General features: G+C 39.0%; 1 protein-coding gene across 1 annotated transcript in view; it reads right to left on the bottom strand.

Moving 5' to 3' along the window:
* The window catches only part of LRRC9 (leucine rich repeat containing 9), a 103280-nt gene extending 94244 nt beyond the window's left edge, over positions 1-9036 (bottom strand). Inside the window, exons 1-6 of the mRNA XM_065940612.1 lie at positions 8989-9036; positions 8520-8738; positions 7499-7639; positions 6942-7005; positions 6577-6647; positions 603-785 (exon numbers count right to left, since the gene is read on the bottom strand). Of these exons, the coding sequence (XP_065796684.1) occupies positions 603-785; positions 6577-6647; positions 6942-7005; positions 7499-7639; positions 8520-8738; positions 8989-9036 (726 nt within the window). The remainder of the gene's footprint in view (positions 1-602; positions 786-6576; positions 6648-6941; positions 7006-7498; positions 7640-8519; positions 8739-8988) is intronic.
* Positions 9037-19290: the final 10254 nt, after the last annotated feature.

Genomic DNA, 19290 nt, shown 5'->3' with positions numbered 1-19290 from the left:
ATTACAAAGCCTTTAGTACCATGTCAAAGTAGCCCCTTTACTGGGAGATTCACCATCAGTGACAGCCCAGGAAAAGCTCTCTTCAAAATTTTGGTCATCTTCAAGATTTTGGACATCTTCAAGATTTTGGCAGTGTGGATAGATCCACTTATACTTACAGAGAACCCCAAACCATCTTTGATTAGATTAAAATCTACCTAATCCTGGCATACTACTGTCAACCATGGGTATTTTCTAATTTTGATATATAATATTTCAAATGAGAGGAAGTTACTTGTTTCATTTCTACTTTGTTTAGGTTTTATTAATTTTCGTATATTCTTAGCACTGATGATAATTTTTCAGATTTTCTTCTTTAAGTTTTATATAAGTTATAAATGTTTTTCTATTATTTTACCTTCCAGTACTGTCATCAAAATTGAGGTTCTAGTACTAATATTATTATCATTTATATGCATTTATGTGAAATATCCAGCTCACTGGGCAGAAGTAGAATTGGTAACAACACTGACAAAATAATACTACCTACCTCATGTTGACATAGCCAGAAAGAAGCAGTTAATTAAACTTAAGTCACAGATACCTGATTGGGATACACTTACATCTGCCAGTTCCTTGATCTGCTTTGGTGACACATCAATCGTATCAAGTCTTTGAAGGCAAGGCAAGTGATATAACACGTGTGTGGAATAATTACACAGCAGACAAACTGGATTGGTTTTATACTGAGGATCATTCAGACATAAATCCTTTAAGTGACGTAGCCTGGTTAAGTTAGTAAGGTCCTAGAACAGTAACAAATTAATTAAGTTAAACTGTCCATTTCTAAAAAAGGCATTTGAATTCTTAAGACCACCCATAATTTAATTAATGCATTTTAATTATGTACCTTAATATGTCAAAGTGATTTAGATGAAAAAGTGTTATTCTCTAGTGAAAAAGATGCTAAATACTTCAAAAATGGATCAATAATTAAACAGCAGACTCTGTTTCCATGCATTTTAAATGTAAAAGGCCAAAGAGTATTTACTAAATCATGTATTACACATGAAATCTTGGAGCCCATTTATTCCTTCAGACCCAGTCCCCTCTCTGCATAGCCCCTTTGCTAACAAGTGCCCAGTAGTAACAAGGGTGCAGGTCTCCTACAAGCTTCATCAAACTCTCCACACTGACCACCACTCACTCTCCTCCTCAGCCTCCAGGTCTGTTATTATCACCAAAGACTATGGCACCTCTGTTCTATCATAATTACCACTGAACTCCTGAGTTTTAGGTTTTCTTTTGGTTTGAGGTTTTTTGTTTCTATAAATTCCATTTCTGCCTATTAAGGGCAACTGAAATCTAGCTTTCTCCTGAGGCCCTCATTTTCCTCACAGACTCTGGAAGGGTAGGGGTTGGTAATGTAATTACATCTTTTACCTTGAAGTTAAAATCATTGTTTACACCTTCCTTTACTTGGCATCTGGCCTTTGGTTAACTCTTCTGTTTTGTCTCTTCTATTTGTGAAAGTTGCTCAGCCGTGTCCGACTCTCTGCAACCCCATGGACTATATAGTCCATGGAGTTCTCCAAGCCAGAATACTGAATGGGTAGCCTTTCCCTTCTCCAGGGGATCTTCCCAACCCAGGGACTGAACCCAGGTCAATCTGCCCGCATTGCAGGCGGATTTTTTACCAGCTGAGCCACAAGGGAAGCCCTTCTATAAATAGAAGTCTCTTCTACTTAAATCCCGACATTTTACGTTTTAGCCATACTGAACAACCTGAAGTTTCAGAATGGGCCAGACCCTTTTTTATCTTAAGACATTTACTCATGCTTCTGCCTTTGAATGGACTGAAATCTGCCCCAATTTTATACCTTAATTTGTCAATATCCAAACTAGGTATCATTTTTTTAGACCTTGTTTCATCGCCCAGGCTTGGGTTATATGATCCTCCTATGAAATTGCTTAGCCACTGTCCTTACCTTTGTGAAAGAATTTATCACACCTTATTGCCAATTACCCACAAGTTATAGACCAAGGGTATGCCCTTGGTCCAGGCTTCCCCTGTGGCTCAGCAGGTAAAGAATCCATCTGCAGTGCAGGAGACACAGGAGATGTGGGTTCAATCCCTGGGTCGGGAAGATCCCTTGGAGGAGGGCATGGCAGCCCACTTCAGTACTCTTGTCGGGAAAATTGGACGTGACCGAGCTTCTCAGATAGCACTACACTAGAATCCGCCTCGTAAAGAATCCGCCTGTCAGTGCAAGAGACATAAGATATACGTTCAATCCCTGGGTCGGGAAGATTCCCTGGAGGGAGAAATGGCAACCCACTCCAGTATTCTTGCCTGGAGAATCCCATGGACAGAGGAGCCTGGCGGGCTATGGTCCATATGGTCACAGAGTCAAACATGACTGAAGCGACTTAGCACACACGCACTAGCACAGCATATAGCACATGCCCTTGGTACACAAGCTAAGAATGGTGATTATATTTTTTAAGTTGGGGAAAAATAAAGAAGAATGTGCAGCACAGGCCATATGTAGCCCACAAAGCCTGAATTATTTTCTACCTGGCCTTTATAGAAAAAGTTTGGCAACTCCTGAGATAAACTCTTTAAGAGCAGGCTTTGTGTCCTATTAACATTGCATTCCCGGCACTAAGCATTTAGAACACAGCAGACACTAAATAAATAACATGGATTGAACTGAATGCGTATTACTTTCCACCAATCTCTAAGACATCCTCACATCTTTCTCAATAATAATATTACTAGGGGGGCCTGGGGTAGGAAGGTATTATGGTAGAGCTGGACTTGATGGAATGCAATGCTAGTTAGGGGACTCAGAATCATAATTAAAGGAAATCCAAGGCAAGAATCAGGAGGTTCTAATTTAGAAGATAAAGTACAAATGGAATCAGGAAACAAGTAATGAAGTCAGGCTGCCAGAATCAACAGTAAGGAGGAGGTGGACAATGTGTGTCCCAGCTATCTATGGACAAGTGAGAACTTGGCTTCCTGGCTGGACCTGAGGCTATGGCTGGGCCCATAGCCCAGGAGTGGCACTAAGCCGTGTTTGTCTAGAAAGGAGAGTGCTAAACAGACTTGTGCAGAGAATTATTTGGTCAAATTCTGCAGGGCAAGGAAGGTAAACCATTGATAGCTCTGCAGCATGAAGATGCTATTTTCTGGGTGGCTGGATTGCATCTGACCATTAGTCTAAGCTATGGTGGGTGTGATCTTTGAAGACTTCCGCAGGAATCCTCCACCTACACTCTAAAGTTAGATGACACTGGAGTCTATGAAAGCACAACATCTCACTGAAGGTTAGTGGTATGGCACCTGGTACAGATGGAAAGTGGCACACAAATTTTTCCATCACCACCAAGAGAGTATGTTTTTAGGGTGACTGGAAAGGTTAGACATAAAAATTCAGAATAGTAGTATTTCAGGAACATTCCTAGTATGAGAATAGTAAAAGTAGCTGTGAGTTATATTCAATGTTTTTTTGAGAAGTAGCTGCCATTATTGTAGACAGCCTTTTTAATTTTATGCCATACAGTGAATCTTCGCAATAGTCCTATTTCATCCCATTCTTTTGGTGAGGAGACTGAAATAGGTTAACATTATAACAGTGAGAGCAGTAATAAAATAGCCTATCTATTGAGTGATGTTCAGTCTTTATTCTAAGAACCTCATATTATTATGTCACTTCAGCGTCACATTTCCATTGTATTGTGTTGCCCCTGGTTTGCGGCAGGGCTAGAAACAACAGGTCTTCCTGGCTGTGCAGCCTCTGCTCTTCGCCACAAGGCTGCCATGGCAGGCCAGGGTGAGATAAGCTTCCATATGGCTTCTTGGCAGGGTGATACCTCATTCTCCCAGCATTCTGCACTTATCTTCTTCAGCCTCAACTCATACTCTCTCCCTCACTCTGCTCCAGACAGGATTTCTAGTTTTTTTAATTTGCCACCACCTTTCCACCCCTAGGTCCTGCACACCTTTGCTTGGAATGCTCTTTCCTTAGGTAACTCCAGTTCACGTCTCATTTGTTAGCTTAAACATTACCTCCCACAGCATTTTGAATATATGTTTCATAGCTCCCTCTGATCTCTGTTGCTGCTGTAACTACAAATAAACCCCTTGATTTCCTACCTCCACTTCTTTCTGCATATGGTTCTTCTCATCTTTGGAATGCCTACTTCCCACTATGTTGTAGAAGATTCTCCCTACATTGCCTGTTGACATTCTGTCAGCCCTTCAATGTTCACATCAAATATTTCCTCTTTAATTTTATCAATAAAATTAAATTTTATTTAAATTTCTTTTAAGGTGCTTATAACATTCTGCCTCATGGTAAAGAATCTGCCTGCAATGCAGGAGACCTGGGTTCAGTCCCTGGGTCGGGAAGATCCCCTAGAGAAGAGCATGGCAACCCACTCCAGTATTCTTGCCTGGAGAATTCCATGGACAGAACCTTGTGGGCTACAGTCCATGCGGTGGCAAAGAGTCAGACACAACTGAGCAACTTTCACTTCAAACATTCTGCCTCATTCTATAGCTTCTTGGTGTTCTATAATCTTTTTTGAGTAAAAGAATGCCTACTTTAATATTGATCAATTCAGAATTATTTAAAGAGTAAATCTGCCCACCTTTCTTCAGTATTACCTAGAGGAAGTGTTTGAATATGTACTTCACTCTGACACTGTCAAAATTAGTAATGCTATATATTTTTACCCACACTATGTGTCATAAACATTGTTTTCTTGTTTGTTTTTTCTCTCTCATTTATGTACTTCACAAATGTTTATTGAGGTTTATTACAAGTCAAATACTGCTTTAAGTATTGTGGATATAGCAGTGAATAAAACAGGTGAGTTTCTGTACTCACGGAGCTTGTATTCTAGTAACCTTTGTGGATAAGTTCCAATAGGAAAAATAGAACAGGGGACAAATGATGGGGATGCTTCCAGTTGGGAGAGGTAGTAGGGGACTGTTGCTATTTATTTAAATTAGGCAAGAAAGGCATAGCTAAGAACATAACATTCGAATAATGTCGGGAAAGAAATGAGATGCGCTATGAAGATATATGTGAGCACGCTGTGCACTTAGTCAATCGTGTCCGACTCTTGCGACCTGATAGACGGTAGCCTGCCAGGCTACTCTGTCCATGGGATTTTCCAGGCAAGAGTATCAGAGTGGGTTGCCATTTCCTTCTCCAGGGGATCTTCCCAACCCAGGGATCGAACCCAGGTCTCCTGCATTGCAGTCAGACTCTTTACCAACTGAGCTACGAGGGAAGCCCATGAAGATATATGGGGGAAGAATATTCCAGCAAGTGCAAAGGCTCTAAGGTGACTGTCTTAGATATATTTAAGGAACAGTGAAGAGACCAGAGAAGCTAGAATGATGTAAACAAAGAGGAGAGTGATAGAAGGTGTAGTCAGAGAGACAGTGGGGAAACTAGATTATATAGAATCTGATGGGCCATTGTAAGAATTGGCTTTTACTCTGAAAGATATGAGAAACCAAGGCCGGGTTTTTGAGCAGAAGTGATTTGATCTGACATATATTTAAAGGGGCAGGATGCTATGTAAAGAACAGACTGAGTATAGTGAAGGGTAAACACAGGGAGAACCGTTAGGAGGGTTTTTTTTTCAGTAACGCAAGAAAGAGAAGATGGTATCCTGAATCAGGCTAACAGTGATACAGGCGGTTAAAAAATGGTCAGACTCTGGACATATTCTGAAGGTAGAGCCAGCAGAATTTGCTGATGGACTGGATATGGGGCATGGAATAAAAAATAACTCTTAAAGATTTTGGCTTAAGTTATCAGAAGAATAGAGATGCCTTTTAGAGAAAGGGAGAAGGCTGCAGGAGATGAAGATTTGGTGAAGGGGAAATCAGTGAGTTAGGATAGGAGATGTCTATCATTTTTTTAGGCGAAATAGAGATACCAATTTAGGAGTAATTAGTGGGGCTTCCCTGATGGCTCAGAGGTTAAAGCGTCTGCCTGCAATGCGGGAGACCTGGGTTCGATCCCTGGGTCGGAAAGAACCCAAGAAGGAAATGGCAACCCACTCCAGTATTCTTGCCTGGAGAATCCCATGGACGGAAGAGCCTGATGGGCTACAGTTCACGGGGTCACAAAGAGTCGGATACGACTGAGCGACTTCACTTTCACTCTCAGTGGTTAAAGGTATTTAAAGTTGTAAGATGATTAGAGTGATTAGAGAATGAATGCAGATAGAAATGAGAAAAGATCTTGGACTAGCTTGGGACAATCCATTTTTTAGGTGCTAGAAGAGAATGAAAAACCAGAAAACTGAAGAGGTATAGCCAGAAATATGGGAGAAAAACTAAGAGAAAGTGGTATCCTAAAAACCAACTAAATAGTTATTTTTTTGGTTTTAATAGTGTCAGATCATTAGGGCCAATTTATCAGATAATGCGAAAATTTGTGGAAGTATTCTGTAGCCCAAAACAATTAAATTATTCTTTAAGAAGGGAATATTTAGTCCATTTTCTGCAATTACATGGCTCATGATTCAGGTTGATAAATAAAAATAAATTATTCCACTTAAACATACCTTGAAAGAACATATTTGGTTACCAGAAAGGTTTAATCTTTCTAGGTGTTCATTGGGATCAAGACAGCGACCTTAAATTTAAAAAAACAAGATGAGAAAAAAGTTAAATTTCTCCTTTTACCTCCTATTTGTATCTTGTCATGTTTCTGAGCTGTATATGACCATCTTTTCCTAACAGTAACGTTGCACAATTAGTAACCACTGATCAATGGGTAGTATTTCCATATCCTTTAACTATAGATTTAGAAATGCTTTCTAAAGACATCATACAAAAAGTCTAAAAGAAAGAAATCTAAGACTGTACTTTTTATACTAATAAAAATTATTGTAACATTATCTAGTATTTCAAATGAAACTGTACATACCAATGCTGCTTATTAGATTTCCAGCAAGGTTGAGATCACTTAAATTCTTCAAAGTTTGCAAGCCCTAAAAATGTAGGCAACATATAATTTAGAAGAAATCATTAAAATCTATGTTTATAAGTCATCTGAGCAAGTTGGTTAGTTCTCCTGGTGTTTCAAGCACTGGGTGCTGTTTTCTTTACAAGCTCAGAACTCAGTGCAGCCTACCTTGTTCTCTGGAAGCTGGAGAGAATTACTGAAGGAGAAGGGAACAGGGAGCGGAGTAGAGAGGAAAAGAGGAGGCGGAGGAAAAAGAACACATAGAGAGCTAGTTATATATAAAACTTCTCTAAACCGCCTTTTTATTTTTAACTCTCAAAGAAGAAATAACATCTTACCTCCCAGACATGGTGGAAGGAATAAAGAAAATTATGCATATGAGGTTCTCTATATGTTATAATATGCTATATATGCATTAGTTCTCAACAATAATTAAACTAGTCATGAATATTTCTTGGACACAGGTTAAACTCTACAGGAGTATTGACTTTAAATATAAATCACTGAAATTATCTTACCTCAATATATTTAATTGCATTGTGGTTCAGCCAAAGAACCTCTAATCTGGATAATTTCTCTAAATTTTCTATTTTAGAAATTTTATTATAATATAAGTACAGCTTTTCTAAACTTCTGCATTCTTGAAGACCTCCAATTTTCTGTAAAAAAAAAAAAAAAGAGGAGACTGAATATTTATGTTTTATTAATCCTTCCAATAAGGTACATTTTAAGTACATTTTCCTTTAAAAATCACATTTTCAGAATAGACTGCAAAATCAATACCCAGCAAAATGAACTGAAATTTAAAAATCATATAATTGCTCTACTTAAATACAACTATTTTCCATTTTCATATTCTCTAAATTTTAATCAATTTGATACCTATTTTATATGGTTATAATCATAATACCTAGACAGTTTTGTGGGATTTTTTAAACTTAAAGCCATCTAAAAAAATGTTTTTATAATCTTTCAAATTACAGTATTTACAAAATATTTCATGTTTATAATAATTTTCTTAGAAATAATCTCATATGATTATTTGTTTCAAAATTTAACTACTATAAATAATATTACAACAAATAACTTTATGTATAGAGTTTTCTGCTTTTAATTACTTCTCTAGGATAAAATCTTAGAATAGGGATTTCTGAGTCAAAAGGTATATACCTATCTCTGGCTCTTGATTTATTCTGCAATATGGCTTTTCAATACAGATGTTATAATTTTCACACAACCAATAGTGTTAAAATAAACCAGTTTTACTATGAAGCAATGGGTATTACTTGATCTGATTTAATTATTAAAAAGTAAAATGTGTCTATTTTTAGGTTATTTCTATTTTATCCTTTGTATACATCTAGTTTTATATTTTGCCCATTTAAATGTTTCTTTTGTTTTACTGGGTGAAGGGTTTAATTCATCATGTATGAATTTATCTGTTTTGATCCATGCCTCAAGCATATACTTCAATGAATTATTTTCCAAAGCCAAATAATTTAGTACAAATACTTCACGTAAGGTTATGTTTAGACTTACCTCTATGCAGCATTCAGCAATCCAAAGTTCTTTAAGCTGTAAACAAGTTTCTAGTCCTGAAATTTCTTTTATATCTTGAGCAACAACTGTGAGACTTGTTAAGTTAGGAAATAATGACAATCCAACTATACGAGGATACCCTGAGAAAAACATTTCCAGTTTTGAAGTATCTGATCCTTCTTGTCCAATCATCTCATAAGATAAACCATTGCATAAACACTGTTTTCAAAAAAGAAATTGGGTTATTACCTTTTTAAAATAATAAATTATTTTTGATATTAGAAATTATAAACTGTGTTTTACTGATGACATTTTGACTCACAAGGAGAAAAGCTGTACCACATATATGGTTTTTCTCTACTTCCAAAGATCATAGAAGAAATCTCTAGATAAAATCCAGAGAGGTGTAAAAATGTTTCATTTAATATTCTTACAAATGTAGTTGAAAAGAAATCTGGTTTTGACTCACCAGTTCTTTAATTATGTCGTGTTGGTTTATGTTTTCACTTTCAATCATCTTCCATTAAAAATAAAGGTTATAATAATATATCTGTTAAGAAAAAGGAAAAGTTGAAGTAAGTACCAGAGTCATGCCATATCATGTAAAGCGATCTTAACATTACTTAGGTGGACTTACTCACCTCTGACTTAACATTTTCCAACAGTACATTACCAAGAATGTCTAGACCCCAAGACAGTCCATTCCATATCTGAAATATTCTCTTAGAAAGTTATTTTTTTATTCTGAACTTAATTCTGTCTCTCCATAACTCGTCCCCATTCACTGTCATTTTATCTCCTGCATTCAAATAAAACAAGCATAATTTTTCTTCCACTTTATGAGCCTTTAATAGTTTAAGAACATAATCAGCTCTCATCTATACCTTTATCTTGCCCCAACTTCATGACTTTTAGTTCTCTTACTAGAAAGATTCTTGTTTTTCTTCCTTGAATCAGTTCCAGTTCATTCTTTCTATTATGTTGTGATGTCCCAAACTGAATACAGTTTTCTAAGTATAGTTAGCAAAGAAAAGAATCCTCAGGACTTAGTAACATACAATAGGCATGGCAATAAGTGTTTATTAAAATGAACTAGTCAACTTCTTAATGGTATGAAATACTAAATAACTACATAGCTTCAATAAAATGTAGGCTACTATCATTAATTTTTATTTTATTTTAATATAAACTTTTTTATTTTAATTGGAGGCTAATTACTTTACAATATTGTATTGGTTTTGCAATACATTGACATGAATCCACCATGGGTGTACATGTGTTCCCCATCCTAAACCCCCCATCCACCTCCCTCCCCATCCCATCCCTCTGGGTCATCCCAGTGCACCAGCCCCGAGCACCCTGTCTCATGCATCGAACCTGGACTGGCGATCTGTTTCACATATGATAATATACATGTTTCAATGCCATTCTCCCAAATCATCCCACCCTCACCTTCTCCCACAGAGTCCAAAAGACTGTAATATATTCATTATATTATTCCAGACAAATACTATTTAGAAAAATATAAAACCAATACAATGTTGTAAAGTAAAATAAATAAATAATTTAAATAAATAAAAATAAAAATATAGGAATCCTGGTCTTAATATATTGTTGTTCAGTCACTCAGATTTGTTTGACTCTTTGCGACCCTGTGGACTGCAGGACACCGGGATTCCCTGTCCTTCACTATCACCCAGAATTTGCTCAAACTCACGTCCATTGAGCAGTGATACCATCCAACCTCTCATCCTCTGTCGCTCCCTTCTCCTCATGCCATCAGTATTTCCCAGAATCAGGGTCATTTCCAACGAGTCGGCTCTTTGCATCAGGTGGCCAAAGTACTGGAGTTTCAGCTTCAGCATCAGTCCTTCCAATGAATATTCAGGACTGATTTCCTTTAGGTTTGACTGGTTTTATTTCCTTGCTGTCCAAGGGACTCTCAAGAGTCTTCTCCAGCACCACAGCTCAAAAGCATCAATTCTTCAGGGCTCAGCTTTCTCAATGGTCCAACTCTCATATCCATACATGACTACTGGAAAAACCATAGCTTTGACTAGATGAACCTTTGTCGGCAAAATGATATCTCTGCCTTTTAATACACTGTCTAGGTTTATTGTAGCTTTTCTTCCAAGGAGCAAGCATTGTTTAATTTCATGGGTGCAGTCACCATCTACAGTGATTTTGGAGCCCAAGAAAATAAAATTTGTCACTGTTCCATTGTTTCCCCATCTATTTGCCATGAAGTGATGGGACCAGATGCCATGATCTTAGTTTTCTGATTGTTGAGTTTTAAGCCAGCTGTTTCACTCTCCTCTTTCACCTTCATCAGGAAGCTTTTTAGTTCCTCTTCACTTTCTGCCATTAGGGTGGTGTCATCTGCATATCTGAGGTTATTGATATTTCTCCCTGAAATCTTGATTCCAGCTTGAGTTTCAGCCAACTCAGTATTTCTCATGATGTACTCTGCATATAAGTTAAATAAGCAGGATGACAATATACAGCCTTGACGCACTCCTTTCCCAATTTTGAATCAATTCATTGTTCCACGTCCAGTTCTCACTGTTGCCTCTTGACTTGCATACAAGTTTCTCAAGAGGCAGGTAAGGTGGTCTAGTATTCCCATCTCTTGAAGAATTTTCCAGCTTGTTGGATCCACACAGTCAAAGACTTCAATGCAGCCAATGAAGCAGAAATAGATTTTTTTTAATTCCTTGCTTTCTCTATGATCTAACGGATGTTGGCAATTTGATTTCTGGTTCCTCTGCCCTTTTAAAATCCAGCTTGTTCATCTGGAAGTTCTCAGTTCATGTATTGTTAAATCTTAGCTTGAAGGATTCTGAGCATTACCTTGCTAGCATGTGGAAAACTGGTAGGATGTGAAGTCAGAGAAGTACTGTGGGGTGGATTTCTTTTTGAATAAGATGTAAAGCTATATGAGGATTTTGAATGAAAGAATAACACGAGCTGTCTTGGGTTTTGAGAAGGATTGCCCTAGCTACTGTGTTGAAAATGGACTGCAGGGGTTGATGGGAGAAGCAAGGAAATCAGTCAAGGAGCAGTTGTAATAAGGTGAGAAAGGGTGGCAGCTGAAACTGGGTGGTTGTAGTGAAGATGGTGAGCAGCGGTTAGACGATAGATCTACTGAAAGTAATACTGATCATTCCTTCCCTGCTTCCAATCGGCAGCTGTCTCTTTATACTATTCTTGGACAATCCCCAAATATTACAGCATAGGAGTGGCCAGACAAGGGAGCATGCAGCAAAGAACTACCTGAAGGAGTTTAGATACTCCATCAGAGGCCCATATAGAGATCCAGACTACAGTCTTCCCTCCTAGGTTTACTTGGATGGCATCCCAAGTAAAGGAGGGCCACTACATTCTGGTTTAATGTCTGTGAGCACCAAAGGAAAAGTCTGTCTGCCCACCACCACACAAGGGACAAAGCCTGCCTTTAGCACCCCCAGAGTCACCAAACAGCATCCAAGTTTTCTAGCCTATAGTCTATGCCCAAGATATCTATTAGAGAAGATATTAACTGCTCCTTTCATTATTCACTAAATTATCATATGTACCTGAGTCTAATTTTGGATTTTCTAATCTGTGCTTTCTGTTAGCTCTATTTATTCCTACAGTATTATCTTGTATTAATAACTGATTTATATTGTAAATTTCTACCTCATTTCTTTTTTTTTTGAAATTCCCTGGTTATTCTTTCATATTTATTTTTCCAAATAAGATTTATAATTATTTTGCATTTAGTTTTAAAAATTCACTTGGGACTCTGACTGAGATTAGATTGTAAAAATTAATTTAGGGAGAACTTCCACCTTTCCAGTATGGAATCTTCCTTTAGAACAAGATATAACTCTCCATTTATTCAAGAAGACTATTTTTTCTTTATTCTTTCAAACTTTTTATTTTATGTTGAAGTATAGTTGATTATCAATGTTGTGATAGTTTCAGTTGTACAGCAAAGCGATTCAGTTATACATATACATGAATCTATTCTTTTTCAAAGACTACTTTTTCTTCAGAGAGAAATATGCATATTTGCGATATCAACCTTTTTTTCACTTCACCTTAACTTCTCTTCACCAGTGCCCTCACTTAGGAAAAACCCTGTTGTAATTCAATAGTTAGTTAGTGAAACAAAATTTAACTTAAAACCCTCAAATTATAAAATTTTTATAACTACATCTGAATTATTTGATTGTGCATAATTAATAATACATAATTATGGACCTTCCTGGCATTCACAAACCTTCTATGTTTTCTCCAAACTCAAGTGGTCCTAAGGCTTCCAACTTCTGATTCCATCTAGAGGTGAGTGTCCTGATGCCCAGCTTGTACTCACTCTCCTGCACCTGGGAAACCTCTTTTCAGGACCTGTCCATCTAAGAAGCTGCAGGTCTTCTCAAGTTTCTCCAGGGAGTCAGGAGCCACCAGGAGCATCTATAGCTTTCATCCTTCAAATCTCAAGCCTTGGATTGATCCAGTCACTTCTGATCTCTGCTCTGGAGTGCTGCTGAAAGATTTCACTTGACTGGTTGGTCATGTGAGTTGAAATCACTACGAATGCACTGTCTCTAACCTGAGTTGAATCCAACAACAGATATTTTATATTTTCCTCTTCAACTTCCTCTCCTAAAGAGTAGGACCAGAGATACAGACCCGAGATTCACAACATCTGGACTATTTTAAACTTTCACCACTCACCTCAAGTTCTCTCTCTCACTCAGTAGATGATCTTGTTCCTATTTTCACAGAGAACAATGATGCTATGATGCCATGAGATAGACACTTCTTAAATTCCCATACCTCTTAAAATATATAGCTGACCCTTGAGTAACACAGGTTTAAACTGCACAGGCCCGCTTATATGCAAATATTTTCCCATAGTAAATACTATAGCACTACATGGTTCATCATGCATAATGCCAGACTGGATGAAGCACAAGCTGGAATCAAGATTGCAGGGAGAAATATCAATACCTCAGATATGCAAATGACACCACCCTTATGGCAGGGAACTAAGAGCCTCTTGATGAAAGTGAAAGAGGAGGGTGAAAAAGCTGGCTTAAAACTCAACAATCAGAAAACTAAGATCATGGCATCTGGTCCCATCACTTCATGGCAAGCAGATGGGGAAACAATGGAAACAGTAACAGACTTTATTTTCTTGGGCTCCAAAATCACTGCAGATGGTGACTGTAGACATTAAATTAAAAGATGCTTGCTCCCTGGAAGAAAAGCTATGACAAATCTAAACAGCATATTAAAAAGCAGAAATATTACTTTACTGACAACGGTCCGTCTAGTCAAAGGTATGACTTTTCCAGTAGTCATGTATGCTTATGAGAGTTAGACCATAAAAAAAGCTAAGTGGTGAAGAACTGATGCTTTTGAACTGTGGCGTTGGAGAAAACACTTGAGAGTCCCTTGGACTGCAAGGAGATCAAACAAGTCAAACCTAAAGGAAATCAGTCCTGAATATTCATTGGAAGGACTGATGCTGAAGCTGAAGCTCCAATACTTTGGCCACCTGATGTGAAGAACTGATTCATTGGAGGAGACCCTGATGCTGGGAAAGACTGAAGGCAAGAAGAAAAGGGGATGACAGAGGATGAGATGATTGGATGGCATCACTGACTCGATGGCCATGAATTTGAGCAAGCTCCAGGAGTTGGTGATGGACAGGGAAGCCTGGTGTGCTGCAGTCCATTGGGTCACAAAGAGTTGGACACGACTGAGCAACTGAAATGACTGACTGACACGGTCCATGCCTTCCTGAATTTGAGGATAAGGAGAAATGAAGGATAAGCTGGTTAACTATGAGTTATATGTGAATTGTTCAAGAGTCAACTGTGTTTATTTCATTTTCTGATTCATCTTAGAAAAAGTATTCTTTCTCCTGTCCCAAATGAATCCCTTTTCCTGTGTACTCAACCCATTCTCTTCAGACTCTTCAGAACACTGATCTGCCAAATTTTTCTTCTTTTCATTTATTCCCATCTTTCCTTCTCTAGGGTCTCTTTTCTCTTCATATACAAATATTAGGTCATTATTACCTTTAAAAAAAAGTTCTCCTATCCTATATTCAATGATTAGCTGATTTTAGATCCCTTTACAAAAACCTTTTAGATATGTCATTAGCACCATATTAGAGTATTAGCAAACATAGGGGAGTAATTAGCAACACTTCATTACCTCTATTCAGTTCTCAATTTACTGCTGTCTCAGTGGGGACACCTCAGGCAACTGCATCTTCTTTTTCCAGGTCAACACTGGTTTAATGCCAAAGACACTGGACATGTTTTAGCTCTTAACTTGACTCTGAGATGAAATCTGATGATGCTGATGACTCTTTAAGTTTTCTTTTTTGGTTTGACTTTTTCTCCTTGACTTTTCTCTAATTGTTATTTAATGCCTAATTTTCTGATTAATAGTTTTCTTCTTGGTGAAAAATTTTTTATCTTTCTTTTTTCTGTGCAATAACCCAACCACCCACATGGAAAGCTCCATCAGAATGAGTCTCAAACTCAGTATGTTCAAAACTGAACTCATTATATTTTCTAGCCAACCTGCTTCTCCTGATACATATTTTCTCTTGGTAAATGACATCACTGTTCTAATTATTCAAGTAAGAAGCCTGGAACTGATGCTCAATCACGCTTTCATTCTTTCCCCCACTCTTGCTCATTCATTAAATCATTCCGCATATACATACTTCTAAAATGTACTTGTTAAATGTCTATCAAGTTTTTTTTTCCTTCCCTCTATCCAATTGCTTCTGCTTTGATTCAGGTTTTCATTACTTCAACTTAACTGAAGTTTTCCCTATAGTCTCACTTCTGCCAATCTATCCTCTACACTACCATGACGCCAATTACTCAGTCATGTCTGATCTTTGCGACTCCATGGACTGTAGCCTGCCAGGCTCCCTTGTCCATAGGATTCTCCAGGCAAGAATACTGGAGTGGGTTGCCATTATCCTTCTCCAGGTGACCTTCCCGACCCAGAAATTGAACCCACATCTCCTGTGTCTCCCGCACTGCAGGTGGATTCTTTACCACACTGAGTCACCTGGGAAGCCAGCAACCTCCGAAAAGGGAAATTCGCTCATGCTACTAAGGGGAGTAGGCATGAATTTACGGAATTCATGGTGTCCAAACTCTAACTCCTGCCTACCTTTCAAGCTCATCAACTACAAATTTCTGAGAGCATCCCAGGCTCTGGCCACAACTACAGTTCTCTGAATGGCATGGGATATTTCTGTACTTTGGCATATGCTGTTTCCCCTAACTTTCCCTTGACTTTATGGCATACTCCATATGTCCTTAAAAATTTAAATCAAGGGCCTTCTGTGTGAAGACTTTAATTCTGTCTGTATTATAATCATTCTCCTGCTCATAATTCCAATAAAGGCCAGAATATGGCATATATACACCTGTCCTACTGTACTGTGATATTTCCAGGTCTTTGTTTCTTACCAGGTTACATGGTCACTGAAGGCAGGGACAATAACCCTATCACAGTGCCTGACACATGCTTAGTATTTGATAACAATTTATTGCATGGTTTGAATTAGTTGTCATGCCACAGGGTCCTATATGGTATAACTTAAAGAAATATTGGGTTGGCTTAAAAGTTCATTTGGGTTTTCCACAAGATGATACCTAAAGCATTTGGCCAACCCAATACCTTAAGTTTTACATGACTGGTCAGAGTAGAACAATAATTAGAGTTCAAAGGACCATGTTTCTGTCTGCCATGAGAGCTGGGGAAAGTGTCATTGTGAGAAAATCAATTTCTTTTCTACAAACTAGAAGGCCTGTATGGTCAAATTGTTTCCCGTTTTGGGTATAAAGCGATCAGAATCCCATCTATTATTACTGAGGCGCCAAACAAATGCCCTTCCAGTTCTAGGTGAGCGGTACCAAGGGTGTCCAAGGAGCACTTCCTTTTCTCAGTAAAGGCTGCACAGATGGCTGTGTGCCACCCTCCCTCTCCTTTTCTTCTTCAGCTTTGCTCCGGTAAACCTGATGGCCTCAGATAAAGTCACGTCACTGTCTCTCATTATTATCATCACCTCCACTGCACCATTACAAGGGTCTTTTGACCTCAACGTTGCTTTTCTCGTATCTTCCTCCTGGTGTGGCCAGAGACTGAGGAGAGGGGAGCAAAGACTCCTGGGTCTTGCTTAGAGGTGAGGTACTCCCAAAGGCCACCAGGTTATAGTCACTCACCTTATCCCACAGACAGGATGGATTCCGGGGCAATCGGAGACAGAGTCGAGTCCACTCCCGCCTCTTAATCCTGGTCTTGCAGCAGCAGGCTGGACACCCTCCCTTTCCTGGGGCCTGGTGTGTACACAACTGCCCGCTGCGGTTACCTAGGAAACCTGCTCTCCGCCTCCCGCGACCTCCGGGTGGGGAGGGGGTGAGAGGGGCGGGGAAAGCGGTGGCCGACCCGTTTCTGGGTCACGTGGCAGCAAGCCACAACCAATCAGCAGAGGTAGGGGTCCATCCGGAAGACCCCGCTGGTGCTCCTGGGAAATGGTGGGGAGGAATGCCCCGCTCCGCGGGTGTTTTGGACTCTGCATGTGTCTTTTCACCCGCCTTCGCCGGATCAGAGCCCCGCATGGGAAGCAGCGACTTACAGCGGATACCTAGTCGTTGCCTCTCCCAGTCCCGGCTGTTTCCCACTGAACATCTTTGACCTTCGGGGTCTGGAAGCCAGGAGCCTCGCTGAACTTGAACCCCCAAAGCATGATGCTGTGATGTCACAAGGCGGCCAGACACCCCAGGCCCTGATATCCCCACGCGCGCCTCGGTCCAAACGCCGGCGACCGCCGCTCTCCAGGAATGTACCTGACCGCAGCCGGAAGCCGCTGAGCGCAGAGCGAGCCGCATCGAAGGACAGCGCAGGCCAAGCTAACGCCTTAGTGATCTCCAGAGAAGACCTGGACCCTCCAACGGTCTTCTTGTCGTTCGCCGACAGGCTTTTGAGGGTCGTTTAAGCACTCCAAAGTATACTGGTGGCCAAACTTTTACAAAATAAAATTTAAAGAGGGGATGGGAGGAACTTTTAAGAGTGGGCAGAGGGCTGAGAAATGAATGAACTTAGGCTATCAAACTGCTGGTCTCATTTCATTCTCTAGATAAGCACTGTTCCACATGGTGGCCATTTAGCTACAGCTGCGTGAAAGGTGGCTTGTCCGAACTGAGATGTACTATGAAACACACACTGTGTTTTGAAGACCTAGCATGAAACATATATGTATTGATCACATGTTGAAATGATAAATAGTTTTCATACATTGGGTTACGTGAAAATACTTTATTAAAACTACTGGTTGTTTTCTTTTTTTTTACATTTTAAAAGAGGCGATTAGAAAATTTAAAATTTAAATTACCTGTGTGATTTCTATTAGGTTTCTGTTGGACAGCGCTATTATGTTTTTGAGGTTGATTTGTGTAGAATATTTATGACGTTCAGTTCATGCAAAATAGTGTAAGTTCTGTTTTCTGTCACCAGGTGGCTGCCTCATTCAATAGACTATATTTTAAAACTGCTTTCTCGTGAAACATATGACTGCAGATATTTTACTATATTTTCATTTCAAATATTTTACTTGTAATATTGACCGTTTAGGTAACATATATAAATGTAAACATCATAAACATAGAAAAAGATGAGTTTTACTTGCATGTTTTTTATTCCTCAGAAATTTCAGTTTGTCATTAATTAACTAAAATTAATTAAAAGACTTGTGGTTTAGGAGATTTAAAAAAAGACCAGAAAAATCTGATTTGTATTATCATCTCTGAAAATCTAATTGAACAAGATGACCTGACTATAGAGTGTATAGATAACAATAGTTTCAATATCTAAATTTTTAGATTAAGAAATTGGATCAGAAGTCAATTAGATGAATTCAGTTCAGTTCAGTTCAGTCGCTCAGTCCTATCCTACTCTTTGCGACCCCATAGACTGCAGCATGCCAGGCTTCCCTGTCCATCACCAACTCCCGGAGACTACTCAAACTCATGTCCACTGAGTCGGTGATGCCATCCAACCATCTCATCCTCTGTCATCCCATTCTCCTCCTGCCTTCAATCTTTCCCAGCATCAGGGTTTTTTCCAATGACTCGGTTCTTCACATCAGATGGCCAAGTATTAGAGCTTCAGCTTCATCATCAGTCCTTCCAATGAATATTCAGGACTGATTTCCTTTAGGATGGACTGGTTGATTCTCCTTGCAGTCCAAGGGACTCTCAAGAGTCTTCTCCAACACCACAGCTTGAAAGCATCAATTCTTCGGCACTCAGGTTTCTTTATAGTCCAACTCTCATATCCATACATGACTACTGGGAAAACCATAGCTTTGACTAGACAGACCTTTGTTGGTAAAGTAATGTGTCTGCTTTTTAATATGCTGTCTAGGTTGGTCATAGCTTTTCTACCAAGGATCAAGCGTCTTTTAATTTCATGTCTGCAGTCACCATCTGCGGTGATTTTGGAGCCCCCCCCCCCCAAAAAAAAAATCAGCCACTGTTTCCACTGTTTCCCCATCTGTTTGCCATGAAGTTCAGTGGATGACTTTTATTTTGGGGAGCTCCAAAATCACTGCAAGTGGTGGCTGCAGCCATGAAATTAAAAGACACTTACTCCTTGGAAGAAAAGTTGTGACCGACCTAGAGAGCATGTTAAAGAGTAGAGATATTGTTTGTCAACAAAGGTCCATCTAATCAAGGCTATGTTATTT

This window comes from Muntiacus reevesi, chromosome 7 (genome assembly GCF_963930625.1).
Source record: "Muntiacus reevesi chromosome 7, mMunRee1.1, whole genome shotgun sequence".
Classification (NCBI taxonomy): domain Eukaryota; kingdom Metazoa; phylum Chordata; class Mammalia; order Artiodactyla; family Cervidae; genus Muntiacus; species Muntiacus reevesi.
This window is presented reverse-complemented; position numbering and strand designations above follow the sequence as displayed.